A 17,953-nucleotide genomic window follows, 5' to 3' on the forward strand; every position below is an offset into this window, starting at 1 on the left:
AGTAAGTACACAGTTATGCTCAATATAAACTTGTAGCAGGGGACAGGAAACGGCAGAAGGTGCTCATTAGTTCTTGAACTTTCTGCAGTTCTGACCTATAGGGTACAGCATTTAACTCTAGTCAAGTTGATCTGTAACTGTTGTGTATTTCTATTTTATGCTGAGTAACTGAGTTATCAGACATAACTTTTCCCTTTTTAGATTGAATTTATACAATGGCCTCTTTTTTTGCTATCAAGGCAAATTAAATTTCATAATGGTAAATAAAGCTCTGTTACTTTAAAAGTTTAGTTAAACTAATCCTTACATATGCACAGATTAATGTGTGAATATTTTCTCCAAAATGTACCGAGCATTTTAATATCAGGTACTGGTCTGGATGCACTTTGAAAAGCTGAAGCTCAGAGATGTTAAATCTCAATGTGATGAAGGTTTCACACCAGTGACTGGGTAGGAATAACGGTCTTATTTAAAGTAATGCTCTCATCACTGGACATTATAAAAACAAGGGATGATTTTACACCACAGATTACTATAGCCAGCACAAGATAATGTATCTTGATTTGGGGGGTGTGCTACAAGTTCAGAAAGTTAAATTTTGTTGAAGTAGCAATTATTTTTCTGTCTTAATGGTGGTAATTTTATGAGTGCCCTCATACCATCTGTTGCAGCAGTAAAGATTTGTCTGGTTTATGTAGTTATTCTCCTAAATGCTAACTTGAAAATGCATTCACAATGGTGCTAAATTTTTAAGGAAATTTATCAGCAAGAGAATTAAACTTCAAAATAACAGTCTCTGTCACACAGCCAAGTACATCTCACCTGGTGGTGGTCAAGTCCAATGGTGTGCAGCATCAGCCAGAATACGCGATCAGTATTGTCATGGCACACCAGTACAAGGAGCACAGATCAATAGTTTGAGTAATTACAAATCTTAATATCACAGTGAAAGACAAATTAAACAGAAGATTATTAGTGGCTGACATTCAATACCAACAAAGAAAAACCTGAAGGGTCTGTCTGTTTCCCATCTGTCATCACCTTAGTTTCTTCCACGGAGACCGTTCTGTCCTGCACAGTCCCATTCACCAGTTGGTTTATGGGAGAGGAGCAGATTCATAGATATCTATCATTTTTAAAGAACTTCAAGACAATTTATGGTAAGGTCAATTTGGATGACTGTGCCTGATATATTTAACTATAACTAAATAAGAGGTGTCTAATATTTCAGTCAGTTAAAAGAGAGTATTTTATGCTAACATCAAGTGAAAAGTGGCAACAATACAGCACACTAGTGCACAATTAAGAGTTCTCAGTAGTAGTGGAATCAAGGTATAAAGGCCAGCTGCTCCTCTTTAATTGACTTTTTGGTTACACACACACACAATGTGTTTTATTGTAACACATTCATCTATCTATATATACCTTTATGCTTAGTTCTGAGTATCTGTATCATGATACATAGTTCCTTCTACATAATTGTACTTAGTGTCCTCACTATCCTGGCTTATCTTCTGCTCTGCCCACCCTTGTCAGGCTCTTTTCTCTTACCAAACATTTCCTCATACATTCGTTACATAGGTATTCCACAGCCTTCTCTAGCACCGTTTCTGTTCTTTTTTATATAACTTCATCCTGTCTCATAGTAATAACCTTAATTTGATTATACACACACACACACACACACACACACACACGTACGTATACTTCTATATATAAATTTAAATTGATGTTCCACATATAACAGGAATTTTGCAAAATTTGTCTTTGGTTGGGTCTGATTTATTTTTCTTAACATAATAATCTCCAATTGCATTCACTCCCCTGTGAATGCCATGGTTTCAGTATTCTGGCTGAGTTGCAGTGGAATCTCAAACGAGTTTTCATTCATATTTCCTTGATGGTAAGAATATTGAACACTTTTTCAAACACTTACTGCCTTTTTCCCTGTTGGTAACTGTCTATTCAGCCCAATAGCCCAATATTCAATGTATGATTTACTCGTTGCATATTAGTTTTTTAAATTCTTTATGTATACATGGTATTAGTTAACTATTGGATGTACAGCTGACAAGGTTTTTTCTCTGTTCCACAGATTGTGAGATAATCATTTTGCACGTCCATGTGTCCTTTAGGGAGTAAAACCTTGTGTTGGATAAAAGTGCTGGGAGAATATTACAAGTCTCATATCGATGTTTATATTGTGTTTTGTCTGTACATACACACAGTGTGATAATGTCTTGGCCCTTTCTGTTATCCCCTCATTCAGAACTTGTAATCAGCAAATCACGTTTCTTCTTTTTATTAAAGGATCATGCATTATTTACTGTGTGAGTGGATTTATCTGATTTATGTAGCTATCACCATTTGCTTCTGTGCTGTGCTTAATAATACAAAGGTATATTGTATGGTTTGCGATAGTGACTTAAGTAGACTGTAGTATAATACTTTTTCTAACTGTATAGTATTCTTGTGTATTTAAGAGTTCAGTAAAATTTGGGGTTGCAAATAGTTCAGATTTTTAAAATCTCATATAGATTTGAAAATTAGGTTAGTGGGCAGACAGATACATTTAATTCACTTTTTTTTTGGTTTTACAAGACAGGGTTTCTCTGTATTGTTTTGGAGGTTGTTGGTCCAGCCTGGCCTCGAACTCACAGAGATCCGCCTGCCTCTGCCTCCCGAGTGCTGGGATTAAAGGCGTGTGCCACCACCACCCGGCTAATTCACTTTTTTTATTCCAATGGATAACAAGTCTTAGCATCAATTTATTGATCACTCAATATAAAGAGAGCATATTATATTATAAGGCTTGCGATCTACCTTATCAAACTTTATTTCATGTGTAACAAATCTGTTTTATTATCTACTTTAGGGATATGGTAAGTGACGGACTTGATAGTGTGCATATCCTGTGTCTAGTTTTATTTTGATATACATTAGTAGATGATAACTAAAATCAGAACTCTCAGATTTTCTCTACCAGACTTTTGGATACAATGAGTTTTGGAAAAAAAGACTCAAAACTTCTGGAGCCTTTATTTTCTGTCCATGAGAATAATTGTGTGGAAACTATATGAGATTTTATAGAGACCATTCCAGTTAGTTGTCATAGGATTTAATAAGCTTATATATGCAGGATGCTAAAATACATATTAAACACTTATTAAATGATAGTCATTTCATTCAAGATACAAGAATTAATACCTTGATCAAAGGAATGCATGTTTAAGCTAATTAATCCTCCTTAATGCTTTTCACACAGATGTAAATATTGGGGAAGAATATGATCAGACCTCTTTCAGCCCTGACTGTACTCCTCAATTTTCAACCTTGTGTTTGTTAAAGAACCAGGGCTTGTATAGACAATTAAAATGGTCTCTGCTTTTCACAATCACACCAGTCCACAGGATGTGTGGTATGTTCTGATTGGAATCCCAGGACTGGAAGATTTGCATACCTGGATAGCCATCCCCATCTGTTCTATGTACATTGCGGCTGTCATAGGCAATGTCCTTCTGATTTTCCTAATAGTGACTGAACGCAGCCTCCATGAGCCCATGTATTTCTTCCTTTCCATGTTGGCCTTAGCAGATGTCCTGCTCTCCACAGCTACAGCCCCCAAGATGCTGGCGATCTTCTGGTTCCATTCCAGGGGTATATCCTTTGGTAGCTGTGTGTCCCAAATGTTCTTTATACATTTCATCTTTGTGGCAGAGTCTGCTATTCTTCTGGCCATGGCATTTGACCGCTATGTGGCCATCTGTTATCCACTGAGATATACCACCATCCTCACCTCCTCAGTCATTGGCAAGATTGGTACAGCAGCTGTGGTCAGGAGCTTTCTCATTTGTGGTCCATTCATCTTCTTGGTATACCGACTTCTGTACTGTGGGAGAAACATAATTCCTCATTCATACTGTGAGCACATGGGCATTGCCAGACTGGCATGTGACAATATCACTGTCAACATCATATACGGCCTGACAATGGCCCTCCTGTCTACAGGGCTAGATATAATACTCATCATTATTTCCTATACTATGATACTTCACACTGTTTTTCAGATCCCTTCTTGGGCTTCCAGATGTAAGGCCCTTAACACATGTGGTTCCCACATCTGTGTCATTCTTATGTTCTACACACCTGCATTCTTCTCATTTTTTGCCCATCGCTTTGGAGGCAAAACCATCCCTCGCCACATCCACATCCTTGTGGCCAACCTCTATGTGGTGGTGCCCCCGATGCTCAACCCAATCATTTATGGGGTGAAGACCAAGCAAATCCAAGACAGGGTGATTTTGCTTTTCTCCTCTGTGAGTACATGCTGTTAAAATGACATCCGATGCTGAAGGTTGATAAAACTCTGTTTTTAAATGTCTGCCTTGTGAGAAATAGGAGTAATGGAATTTATCTAGAAGCTCTTAGCTTTCAAAATGATGATATTCACAGGAGTTTTCAATACATTAGCTAATAAATCCAGAGATTGTGGGAAAATGTCTTAGTAACTTCTTAATAGCATGGATTTCAAATTATTTTATATATATATATAACTGTGAAAGAAATGGCATATAAAGCCATTGAATAACTTAAACTATTTTTATTGATTCTCTGTAGATTCTATGTAGATTGTATTTTGGTCATATTTCAAGGTGAGTCTCACTTTCTACTGAAATGTGAAGCATTTCTGTGCCCATCAGCCAATGCAGGAGCCAATAGTACAAAGCCTTTATATCATGGTTATTTTTGTCAATGATTATTTCTTATATTAAATTATTTTCTTTAAAATAATATATAAATATATATTTTTTAGATTCCCTGATGTTTCATGAGGTCTATTTTTAATTATTTTCTGACTTTGCAGCTCCAGCTGACCTTGAACTCATAGAGATTTGCCTGTCTCTACCTTGAAAGAATATGTGTGTATACGCATGTATATGTATATATTTATGATTATAGATAATTATAAAGCCACTTTTAAAGTACAGACTTATACAAAATACACATTAAACAAATTGTCGATAATTAGTTAAGTACATTTACCATGATAAAGTTACTCAATATCACCTGAGATTTATAAGATCTCACATATTCATTGGGGATTTCTATCTAAGACATTAAGGGAGCATTCTTGTGTGAATAGAAGCTCTGCAAGAGTACATCCTGGAAAATCCTATGCCTAATAATTAAAAAGAAAATCCAACAGAAGTTTGATTAAAATATTCACATAGAAACATACACTGAAAAGGCTCTAATCAGACAACATACATGTGTGTGAACTCTTTTTGATGTTATACAATAATTCAACTTGCTATATATCTTTCCATATTTTTTCTGTTAAAACCTATGAAAGTGTAAAAAAAAAGATTTGATATATACAAAAGAACAAAACAGTAGCATTTAGAGCAGAAAGGGGATGGAATAGAGGATCAGTGGGGGACAGGGGAGGGGGGGAGGGAAAGGGAACTCGGATTGACATGTAAAACAAGCTTGTTTCTAATTTAAATAAAAACAACAACAATAATAGAAATTCAAAATATGCTTCTTAACATTTTTGTAACTTGATCAGGGTTTGTTGCTATTTTGTTTACCTGCATATATACAGACACTTACTTATGCACACATATGCGCAAACATTCTCATATACTTACAGCAAACTCATATATACCAAATGCTTTAATAAGCTATGAACGGATTTTCATGTATTATTTGTCTTGTTAGAAGAAAGAAGACAAATAGCTCTAACCATAAAGCATGGTACTATGGGCCACACTGCTGACAAAAGCAACCTCTTCCTTCCTCAATGGCCATCTCCTACCCAAAGCTCCTCAGATAGAGTGGAGTTGCATGTGCCTCTCTCCAGTGCTTGTTGAAGTTTGACTGATTCTGTGTAGGACTTGTGCAGGCAGTCACAGCTGCCATGAGTTCACGAGTGCAAGGTCTTTCCCATGTCCAGAAAACACTATGTTTCAGAAATTCTATCCAACCTCTGGCTTCCTGTTCTTATTTCTCTTTTTCCAGTAATTAAAGGGAATGCTTTTTTTTTTTCCTTTTGGACAAGGTCTCACTGTATAATCCTGGTCTGCCTGAGATTCACCATATATATCAGGCTGGCCTCAAATTTGTAAAGATCCACCTGTCTCTGCATCCTCTGTGCTGGGATTATAATGTGTGTTACCACACTTTGCCCAAAGATGAAATTCTAACATTGCACTATTGAAAATAATATTGTTTAGGGATTTGTCTCATATAACATTTATTTTGGTAGGAAATTTCCCCTATCCAATCTGCTAATAAATACCTTTAAAGAATGATAAATTCCATAAGATAAACTCACATAATTAATGGACATGTATGAAAGTATCTCTGATTTTAATAAAGTGTATTAAATTAATTCATGTGTGAACACTGATTCATTGCTACATCCCATGTTAAATCCCACATTATCATAGAGCACTATTCTCTTAATGTGTCCTTTATTTTGGTTGTTAGTGTCTTGACGAGGATGGTTACATCTATATTAATAAGGATATTTTTCTATAACTAATCTTCTCGCAGTGTCTTTGTCTCTTTTGGTCTTGATTCTCTCTTCTCTTATTTTGTGTTTTTTGTTTGTTTATCGAGACAAGGTCTCATTCTGTGATCTATGCTTTATTGGTAATCTTTAACTTCCTAAGTGAGAAAATTACAGGTGTGAGACACCATACCCAGTTCTGAACTATCTGTCTAAATATCTATTTATCCATCCATACATTTTTTATTATTTATTTGTTTATTTGATAGGAGGCAGTATATCTTTATGTTACTGATTCAATTCTCCTCTCTTGTCTGTTCAGGTTTTGTGTTTCATTATTCAGTTTTAATAGGCCAAGTCTGTCAAGGAAATTATCCGTTTTTTTCAGGTTATTCAATAGCTGATTTATAATTTTATAAACTTATTATCTTCTGTGTGTGGTGGTTCAGTTGCAGTGTCTCCTTTTTCAAAAGTTCAGTGTGTGGATCATCTCTAAAGCAGAACTCAAGAGCTCAGGGTTGGTATCATATTGCCCACATAAGCAGAAAATGGGAATCATATTCCTTTCATCTCTTGAAACCATACTTCAAGGCCCCTTTCTACCACAAAGGATATTAAAATGAATGTCTAATGTATGCAGTGTATTTTGATCTATGTGTGTGGTATAATTTGGAGATACCTAAATATTGAACATGTGTATTACCTAATATGTTAATTTTGATACTAACTCAAATATATTTTTTAAAAGCAATTTAAAATGAGGTGAAGGAGGGAATAGAAGGAGAGGAGTGGGGGAACTGTGGTTGGCATGTAAAAATAAATGAATAAATTTTAAAAATTGCACAACATGCTATGCTTAGCTTTAGTGAACTTGAACTTATTAGATATGTCAAATGAAAATTTTTGTCTTTTGACATATATCTTCCAATTTCTTTGTCCAAACAATCTCTAGTCTTGGAAACCTCAACTTTTAAAGTCTCCTAATGGCCATGACATCAGTTCTGAGTGTACTGATATCATAAGTGCTATGGAATTTTGACAAAATTGCCTAGCACCAATTCAAAAATTTTGCGAGAACAGTGTAGTAAGAGCCGGCTTACATACAGAATGGCTTTGGGCCACCCAGGTTCAAGTGGAAGACTTATGGTTGCTAAAAGTTGATTGAAGTTATCAAATCAGACTCATTTATGAATCTGAAAATAAATCATTATTGACTGGACCAGAATCACATTTTAAAACTGTCCTGTTTCTTTCTCAGTGTAGTTGACACTGATTCATTTGTCCTCAAACTGTTGTGACTCCACCTAGGGCATGGCCTGACTTCACTTGTACACTTTCATGTACAGTAAGTACATTCATCAAGGAACAAAGAAATTCTTCTGGCTTGGGGACAGGTGAACATGTAACTGTCCTGTGTAATACAGGCAGTTGAGAGACTTCCATAGGGAATAAGGACTTCATCTCTCTGAAGATTGTTAAACATTTTAAGGATGATTCAGTACACTTGAAAATTCAAAGGAGTGTGACATAAGCAAGGTGCTTTTATTTTCATGCTTAAGTCATTATTTTGAAAATAAGTGTTTGCACATTGTCTAAGGAAGGACCTTGCCATGTCATTAGCTTTCAAAAGAAGGGTAATTTTGCTTGTGTGATCCAAAGGAATAGAGAAGTTGGAGAAAGAAAATTATTCTGATAAATAGCATCTTTTAGTTAATTAATTACCTCCCTTCTCAAGCATTTTCTGTTTTCCTTTTTCTTTTTCATGGCCAGAAATAAATCCAGGGCTTCCCAAATGATGGGTAACTTTTCACCATTGAGCTGCCTGGAGTCATAGTCTACTTCCTTTTTCACCTTTGTTGTAGAGTGACTATAAGATTCACCAGGGACTAGAAAAACTCAGTTCCATAGAGACATTCTATAGTATAAAAACCTCATCCTTCACTGATTGATCTATCACAAAGAACCTGCAGTATGATTGCCGTGTCTCAATAGACAGTTTCAGGTAAGTCTGGAGGCCTTGAAGTTCTGTACCATAAGTGGAAGAGTAGAAGAAAAAAGCAAGCCATAGCCTCTGTCTTCAGCCTGTGTCTCTCTCTTCATTATATATCCCAGTGTTAGCATAAATTAGAACTTTATTTCTATTCATTGTTAAATGGTAGTCTATTTTATAGAGATGCCTGTCTACCCTTGAGTTTAATAGGATAAATTTTTCTATAACCCTTCTTTTTGCATTTAGAGAAATTAGAAAATTTTAATAGTCAGGCCCTATATATTTTTTCTCATATCACATAAATGTGCTTCTTTCTTGAAGTTGATCAACTATTCATTATTAAAAGTTCTCACAGGATTGGTAGTATAGGTAAAATAAATGATTAGATTTAAGAAAATACCAAAACTTTACAAATTCATTTGGATGTAGCTCTAGAGAGTTTTTCAAGGAAGAGACTTACTTGAGATGCCAGCAGTAGAACTATAGGCCTGGACGGTGTTCTAAAACAATCTGAACTTCTTTTGAGAAGACTGGGAATTCTCCCACCTGGTGGATTGTTTGTGTCTAGTGTGGGCTCATGTGACATCATATAACGTCTTCATTCCGTAGCTTGCACGTGGACGTCCACGACAATGCACAGACAATGGATAATAAGCAAAAAGGGATTTTTGTGGGTCCAGTGTTCTGGAGAAGAAAAAAGTCACAAAGCAAATTTGATTTCATTAATAATGTAATGATAACTTAGAACATATTGGTTCTCCATGAAAAGGGAGATAAGATTTGGAGAGGAGTAGTTGAGATGAGAAGAAGGGTGCTATACTCTGAACCTATTTAGAATGTGTTTTGATAATAAATTAATTTCTCTTACATTCAATGCATTCAGTCTTAGTATGAAGCTGAAGTTGAAGAAGGAATACCCATACATATTTCTACTGAGCTCACCATGCTCATATTCAATGGCTCAGTCTTCATGCCTTCTGTGTTAACACTAGTTGGGATCCCTGGCCTGGAGTCAGTGCAGTGCTGGATTGGAATTCCATTCTGTGTCATGTACATCATTGCTTTGATTGGAAACTCCCTAATTTTAGTTATAATCAAAAGTGAAAAGAGCCTCCACATACCCATGTACATTTTCTTGGCCATTTTGGCAGTCACAGACATTGCCCTTAGCACATGCATTCTCCCAAAAATGTTGGGCATCTTCTGGTTTCATATGCCACAGATGTCCTTTGATGCCTGCTTGTTGCAAATGGAACTAATCCACTCATTCCAGGCAACAGAATCAGGCATCCTCCTGGCCATGGCTCTGGATCGCTATGTGGCTATCTGCAACCCCCTGAGACATGCTACCATCTTCTCTCCACAACTCACGACTTATCTTGGAGCTGGTGCATTAATCAGGGCTTTCATCCTTGTATCCCCATCCATATTGCTCATCAAATGTCGCCTTAAGTACTACCGAACTACCATTGTCTCCCACTCATACTGTGAACACATGGCTATTGTGAAATTGGCAGCTGAAGATATCAGAATCAACAAGGTTTGTGGCCTCCTTGTTGCCTTTGCCATCTTAGGGTTTGACATAGTCTTCATCACTTTCTCCTATGTGCGAATCTTCATCACTGTCTTCCAGCTGCCCCAGAAGGAGGCTCGATTGAAAGCCTTCAACACTTGCATTGCTCACATCTGTGTCTTCCTACAGTTCTACCTCTTGGGCTTCTTCTCTTTCTTCACACACAGGTTTGGGGCTCACATACCCAGCTATGTGCATATCCTCCTGTCAGATCTTTACTTGTTAGTCCCACCGTTTCTCAACCCCATTGTCTATGGTGTTAAAACTAAACAAATCCGTGACCAAGTCCTCAAGATGCTTAACTCCAAGAAACCTCTGTGAACATTAGTGACCCTTTGTGTTGAAATGTTGTGTGGTTTCTAAATAGCAACTTGAATAAGTCAAACTCTATGTCTTCTACAAATGGGAAAGTATGTGATAGCATGTGAATTTCAGATAGTTATGATCTATGGAAATATGTGTTAAGTACAATACAACCTTTTGACTCACATACAATGGGATAATTCACTGATGCTGTGACTTCAAACCATTATTATTTGTTTTGTAGATTATAATGTAATTATATGATTTACTCCCTTCTCTTCATCCCTTCAAGTCTGACTATATAACCTGTTTTGCTCAATTTCAAACTTGTGTCTTATCTTTTCAATGTTGTGTCTGTCAATTTAAACTTACTTATTCGTGGAATATGTTCATGCTCTAACAATAAACTGCAGACAACAGCACTTGCTTCAGGTAGACCCAAAGGACAACTTTGTATATCAGTACCCTTAAACTTCTAACCAAAGAAGCACTTGCAATTTGGGTTTTGTTCCATTTCCTAATGATATTGCCAATTTATAATATGACAAATTTAGAATCATTTATCTTTTCATGGATTTTTATATAAATGCTTACCAATGTAAATATAATACATAATAAATGCTGCAAACAGGTTTGTTTATTGATTTCCCAAAACTGTAAAAGATAAAATGACATTTAAATAGGAATAATGCAAAGGATTATATTGAATTGGCATGTCCTTAAAGACACTTTCAGGAAAGCAGAAACAAAGATATAAACTTAGGTAGTGGATATGTTGTTGGAACTACAGAAATTATTGAATTTCAATGAAATTTTAGTTTTATTAAAGTTTAAGAAAGAAGGAGTAAATGAATAAAGGGGCTGGCTGTATGTAAAAATTGCCTAATGTTAGCATTTGAGAACTGAGTGCAAGCTGCCTTCTGTGTGAGATGCTTAGGACATGATCTGACTCTATTTAGAACATGTGAAATTTTTTTCTGGTATTAGTCAATAGTATTTCATTGACAAGTATAGAATCAAATGATAAGTAAACCTTGAAACCATCCATTTAGAAAAAGTTTGCTCTACTCTTTTTAAGGAAATGCATATTTGAAAGAATAATGGGGAAACCAAGTTGTAGAGTAAGAACAACATAGAGAAAGTATATACAAAAAAACAGATGTAAGGCTGATTATCTCACAATTCAATAAAATAAAATAATGAGAGAGAAATAGGGAGCACCAGGAGACAGTTGTATGAGGGAAAAATATAAGCAACATCTTGTATGAACTTCTCAAAAAATAATTAAAGCATGAAAATAACTGGATTTCATAATATAATACCCTTTAAATAAAAGCAGTGGGAGTATATTAGGGGTTAAAGGAATAATCTGGTCCAGGTATAGAAGGTAAAGAAAGTGTGTGGTCTATTGAAAGCTAAGGATTTATGAAAATTACTTATGGAAAATCCTTAATTACTAAGCTAATGTCCTAATACAGCTTTAAAATTAACTTTTTTATTTTTTAATTTCATTTTACATTCCAATCACAGTTCTCCTTCCCAAACCTCTTCCCAGTTCCCATCACTTCCTTCTACTTCCCCTTGCCTCCCTCATCCCATGGGTAAGGGCTCCCATGAGGAGTTAACATAGTCTAGCAAAATAGGTAGGGGCAGGGGCAGGCGTCTCCAATGCATTAAGGCTGAGCATGGCATCACACCATAGGAGGTAGGCTCCAACAAACTAGTTCATGTACTATGTTTGTATAGGTGGTCCTATTGCCAGGGGCCACGTTATAGCCCAAGCTTTACAACTGTCTCCCATATACAAAGGGCCTAGTTCAGTCCCCTGGAGTCTCCAGAGTTGTAGGTCTGTAGTTCATGAGTTTCCATAAGCTTGGTTCATCTGTCTCTGTCTCTGTCCGCATCATGACCTTGACCTCCCTTGCTCATATATTCCCTCCTCCATCTCTTTGACTGGATTCCTGGAGCTTGGCCTGGTTCTTGGTTGTGGATCTCTGCATCTGGTTCCATCACTTGCTGGATGAGGGCTCTATGATGATTGTTGAGATATTAATTAATCTCATTACAGGGGTAGGACAGTTCGGGTAGTCTTTCCACTATTGCTACGAGTCTTAACTGGGGTCCTGCTTTTGGATTCTTGGGAGTTATCCTAGCACCAGGTTTCTCCCTAAGGCCATAATGACTCTGTTAAGATTGCAAAGAGTTCCGTATCTATCAGCATGCACAAAACTCAAATTCAAGTGGATCAAGGACCTCAATATAAATCCAGTAACATTGAAATCGATAGAAGAGAAAGTGGGAAGTAGCCTTGAATGCATTGACACAGGAGAGCACTTCCTAAATATAAAATCAGTTGCACAGACACTGAAAGCAACAATTAATAAATGGACCTCCTGAAACTGTTAAGCTCCTATAAGGCAAAGGACACTGTCACTAAGACAAAATGACAGCCTACAGAATGGGAAAAGATCTTCATCAACCCCACATCTGACAGAGGGCTGATCTCCAAAATATATAAAGGATTCAAGAAATTAGACATCTGTAGGGAGAGATCTTATATGCCCATAGCTGACCATGGCAGTTTAGGTGTGGTTACAGATATGTAGAACATACAGGGGAAAGAGCTAGGGTGAAGAACTGCTTTCTCTTTGGGTTCTGGCTGTGTCCTGGAGAGCAGTATGTGGACCTTTGGTTCTCAGCATTTTTGGCTTCTCATGTAAGTGACTTCTCCCTCAATAAAACAGCATATGACATCCCTTCTTGTGTATCTTAATATTTCCGCAATATCTGTTGTCAGGAATCAAGAAGTAAGTTTACCCATCCTACAGGCTTGTGGCCTATGGCCTCATGTGTCGGTGCCTCGTGAGTCCCTCATAAGTCACCAGGGGTTTCCAAACTCAGTCCCATTCTCCTGCTCAGCGTGGTTCTCTTCTGCCAAACAGGGTTCCATCTCCTTTGTTCTCTGACCACTGCCGGCTCCAGCCCTACACACTCCATTTCTGCCACTGCCACCACAGAGCGTCAGTGGAACAGTGAGGAAGGAGACAGATGAGCCTGCCCGGGAGTAGCTGCATACACTGCAGCCCCAAAACCACACTGTGTCCAGAAAGGGCTTGGGGTATCTCCTTTGTTCTCCAGCTGTGCCAAAGATCACCAGAGTTCCAGAGACTGTATCTCTGCAGCCCTCTCTCCCACACAGAAATCAACACTCCCACCGTGCTAGCACAACAAGCCCAGGTCCCCAGGGAGCTTGTGGAATGAGTGCCCCTGAACAGCCGCCACACAGGGGCTTCCCCTAGCTACAAGCTGCACCTCTCTCAGAGGTTGCTGAAACGAGTGTTTGGAAAGCCGTGCTGTGCGGCATTTGCTTTCCTTCCCACCAGTAAGGTTCCGCAGCACTCCATACCTGCAGGTTCCCGCAATCTGCCTGGGGCTCTTTTCCCTTCCTTTTAACAAAATCCTGCTCACTAAATTTCTGTAAAAGCTACTTAGGATTTTTCAGATTTCACTGGGAAAATGCAGAGCACTCGCTGCAGAGCTGTGTTTAGCGGTACACCTCTGCCACCTGATGGCCAAGCATGGTTACTGCAGGCAAAATCCTTTCCTAAACTCGAGATAATTGGAGGTAAGTTTTGCATTCCGGTAGTTTAAGTTGGTGATAGGATTACTTGCTCTATACCATGGAAGATAATCTTACGATGCAGAACATTAGGGATATCATTGCTTATTGCATGAATAACATCCTGGGAGAGGATTATAACATGTCCCAAACATATTTATATCTAATTCTGGAAGAATGTCCTTGATAATAGAGTTGAAAGTAGGGAAATTGTGCAAACTATTGAGAAATTAGAGACAAAAATTCAAAATCTTGAGGTCAACGGGGAAATGCCTAACAAAGTAGATAACTTAGAACTTAACACTACTGACCTAATCACCAAAATAGGATCCATTCAGGAGGACATTATCAGACTTGCAGAAACAACTCGTTGCTCGTTCCATGTCTGATGACTACATTAATAGAAATCAAAGACTGGAACATCAGATTGGTGAACTTACTGAAACAATTCATTCCATGTTTGAGGATAATGGCCAGCTATCAGCTAGAACACAGTTCTTAGAAGGCAACTAACATCCCATTCAAATAACATCTAAGGATGAGAATATTAAGTGCTTGGGATCACATATAAATGATGAATCGAAGAAACTGACAGACTCTATGAAGTCCTTAAAATTTTTTTTGACCCAGGAAGTTCAAGCAGTCAGAGAAATGATAGTTAATAAGCTACAAGTCTTATACAATTTCCAATCTGAAGTATGAGCAACAAGACAAGACAGAGGTTTACTTACACCTCTCAGATGCTGGGAAGATCTTTCTAAGGTTGTTATGCAATCTCCTATGGTCTTACCAGTATCTATGACAGAAAAACCAGCAGCGAAGAAGCATCCAAATGCTTTCGCTGCTTACCAATGGGAACCAATACAGATGAAGAACCTGAGGGGAATCAAACAAGCCATTGTTTCATATGGTATTCATTCACTTTATATCAGGGAGTTACTGAATTCTTGGATGAGCATGAATTGGGTGATCCCAAAGGATTGGAGTCAATTGATCTCAGTGGTACAAGAAAATTCATCTCAAATACAATGTAGAGCTTTATGGAGGTAAGAAGAAAAGGTCATTGAGCTTCAAGGCCTAAAGAAAGGTTATGAAGCTCTCCAAGATAAGATTCTTGGTGTGGGTGCTTATGCTGATCCAAAGGTTCAGGCTGCATATGATGAACATATCTTGTCTTTATGCTGTACAGCAGCTCTGAATGCTTTCAATAAGGTTCACGAACTAGTAGAGAAAATAGAGCCTTATACCAATGTAGTACAGGGTCCAAGAGAAAAGTTCACTGAATTTTTGGAAAGACTGTCCACAGCAGTAGAATTACAGGTAACTGGCTCAGATTCTAGGAGAATACTTATATAATCTCTAGCTTATAAAAATTCAAATCCACAATGCAAACAGGTGCTTTGGCCATTAAAAATCATATCAGCAACATTGGATGAATGGGTCTTGTATACAGCTAACCTTCAGTATAAAGATCAAGATACAGCTTAAGTGAGAGAGACAATTTCTAAAGGTTTGAAGAGGCACCAAGATGCCAAATGCCTTAACCATGAGGGTATAGAAACTTGAGTAGGAGAAGAAATCTCCAGAGGTTTAAAAAGACATCGAAATACCAGATGCTTTAACTGTGGTAGATTAGGACATCTAAGAAAAAATCATAGACAAAGCATTCCTAGAAATAATGTTCCTCCTAGGAATGATTCAAACAGAAGGCCTCAGCCTTCTGGATTATATAGGAGATGTGGCAAAGGCCAACACTGGACCAATGAATGTAGGCCGACTATAGACAAACAAGGTAACCCTTTACAATATGGAAACTTCTTGAGGGGCCTCTGGAAGGCCCCCATGTCAAAAGTGGTCCAGTCATTCCCAGTCATTGTGGAGGACAGTCTCTCCTAAGACAATTAGAAGATGCATTACCTATTGTAAAGAATAGTAGCACTCTGGATGATAGATTATCTACTGAGGATGAACCAGAGAACACAAAAAAGTATATTTTTGCAAACTTTTATACAGGATCACAGACCCAAACTAGCAGTTAGGAGAAATAATAAGATGACTATCGACACTGTAGACACACAGCTACAGAAAGACACTGGACAACAGAAAAAACTTCTGAACTATATCAGCTGGTGTATTTCAAGGATGTAATGACCTCAGTATGGAAACCAGGATATGTGTTATGTTGGGGAAGGGGTTTTGCCTTTGTTTCTGCAGGAAAAGAAATGCTTTGGATTCCACCAAAATTGATCATGATTCGATCTGAACAGGAGAAACCTCAGGAGGAGGAAAGATGACAGCTCATCCACAAAGTCAGATTCCACGACGTATATGGAGACCTCACAAAAAAGGGAAGTGGTTTTTTCTTGTCTTAACAGGAAAACCCATCTCTAAAAGGCAAGAAGACAAAGAATGTGTAGATACCTAAAGAAGAGAGGATAGCTAGCCAAAAGAACCATCAAATAGAAAAGAATTTGATATTTGGTATCAATGTCTAATTTTCTTAACTTACATCCCTATAAAATCTATTTCTCTTTACTTCCTAATATTCTTTTGGTCCCAATTCACTTAAACCAACACTGGCTTTGGACTTGGATTTGGATCTCCTCCTCTAAATCCAAGAATATTCTTAAAATAAAATTCAGAGTTTCTATATTATATCAAGGAGTCAATTGATGTAAGACAGAAGAAAACAAAATCTAGGGACTATCATCTGTTTATACTCAGTTCTTTCCTTTGAAAGTCTAATTTCCCTCACATTTACTATCTTCCTTATTGTTGCCTTTCCCAGTGTACATACATATGAATGAAATTTCTTTGTTGACATTAACGGTTTCCGCAGAGAACAAAGAACTTCCTAACAGCAATCTTCAAAAACTTCGAAAGAATATGGGCCCCACTTTATCAATTCTACCTGATCCGACTTGCTGCATCTGAACTGACAAGTACCACCCAAAAACCAGTTTGGGACTACATCGCTCTATACAACTCCAGACTAATTAATGGTGCACCTTCTACACTCTGGCCAGAGCCTCAGACAAGAACTTCAATCAAGATTAAAACTTCAGTCAAAAATTTCAATCAAGTATCTCCTGTCAAACAGAGACTGGGAACAAATGCTGTAGCTAGTTCATTTGAGACTTTCGCTATGTTAACATTTTCTTCCTACAGGATCCCATGAAGTTATCATCGTTCCATTTCAGCAGGAAGTAATTCTGAGAATACTATGCCGCCTTTCCCTACTGTTGATATTGCAGGATAAATTACACCTGTTAGAGTTAGTTTTCAATTATTTAGTGTTTGGATTTGAAGGAGGTGTCAGACTTGGACATCTCTTTCAGATAAGTTTAGGGTTTATATGTGATAGATATGCTTAGGATAGGATACAGGTAGATTATACTTTACTATATTCTATGCATATATGCTTTATGTATGTTTGAGACAATTCAGCTTTGTTTTAAGTCTAAATCTTTTCATTAGACTAAAAGAGTAATTGTAGGGAGAGATCTTATATACTCATAGCGCTGACCATGCCAGTTGGGCATCTTCACAGGTTCATAGAACGTACAGGGGACAAAAGAGCTGGGAACAAGGAGACACTCTCTCTTTGAGTTCCAGTTGCATCCTGGAGAACAGCGTGCAGACTTTTGGTTCTCGACTTTCTTGGCTTCTCATGTAAGTGACTTCTTCCTCAATAAAATAATACAGGACATCCCTATTTTGTGTAGCCTAATATTTCTGCAATAGACATCAAAATACAAAATAATCTAACTGAGAAATGAGGTATAGAACTAAACAGAGAATTCTCACCAAGAGAATCTCAAACAGCCAGAAGATATTAATAAGTCCTCATCCTTAATCATTAGGAAAATGCAAATCAAAGTGACTCTTGAGATACTATCTTTTTTTTTTTTTTGGTTTTACGAGACAGGGTTTCTCTGTATTGTTTTGGAGGCT

The 17,953-nt window shown here is 37.4% G+C and overlaps 2 protein-coding genes across 2 annotated transcripts; both read left to right on the plus strand.

The window, feature by feature from the left end:
- The first annotated feature begins 3,374 nt into the window (after window positions 1-3,374).
- On the plus strand, window positions 3,375-4,334 carry LOC101837965 (olfactory receptor 52Z1-like). Its single transcript, XM_005074105.2, has one exon. It carries the CDS (start codon window positions 3,375-3,377, stop codon window positions 4,332-4,334), a length of 960 nt encoding a protein of 319 aa, XP_005074162.1.
- A 5,113-nt stretch (window positions 4,335-9,447) lies between these two features.
- LOC121135180 (olfactory receptor 52A5-like) lies at window positions 9,448-10,398 on the plus strand. Its single transcript, XM_040733600.1, has one exon. The coding sequence runs from the start codon at window positions 9,448-9,450 to the stop codon at window positions 10,396-10,398; it is 951 nt and encodes a 316-aa protein (XP_040589534.1).
- The last annotated feature ends 7,555 nt before the right edge of the window (window positions 10,399-17,953 follow it).

Source organism: Mesocricetus auratus, unplaced genomic scaffold (genome assembly GCF_017639785.1).
Source record: "Mesocricetus auratus isolate SY011 unplaced genomic scaffold, BCM_Maur_2.0 Super-Scaffold_4256, whole genome shotgun sequence".
In the NCBI taxonomy this organism is placed as follows: domain Eukaryota; kingdom Metazoa; phylum Chordata; class Mammalia; order Rodentia; family Cricetidae; genus Mesocricetus; species Mesocricetus auratus.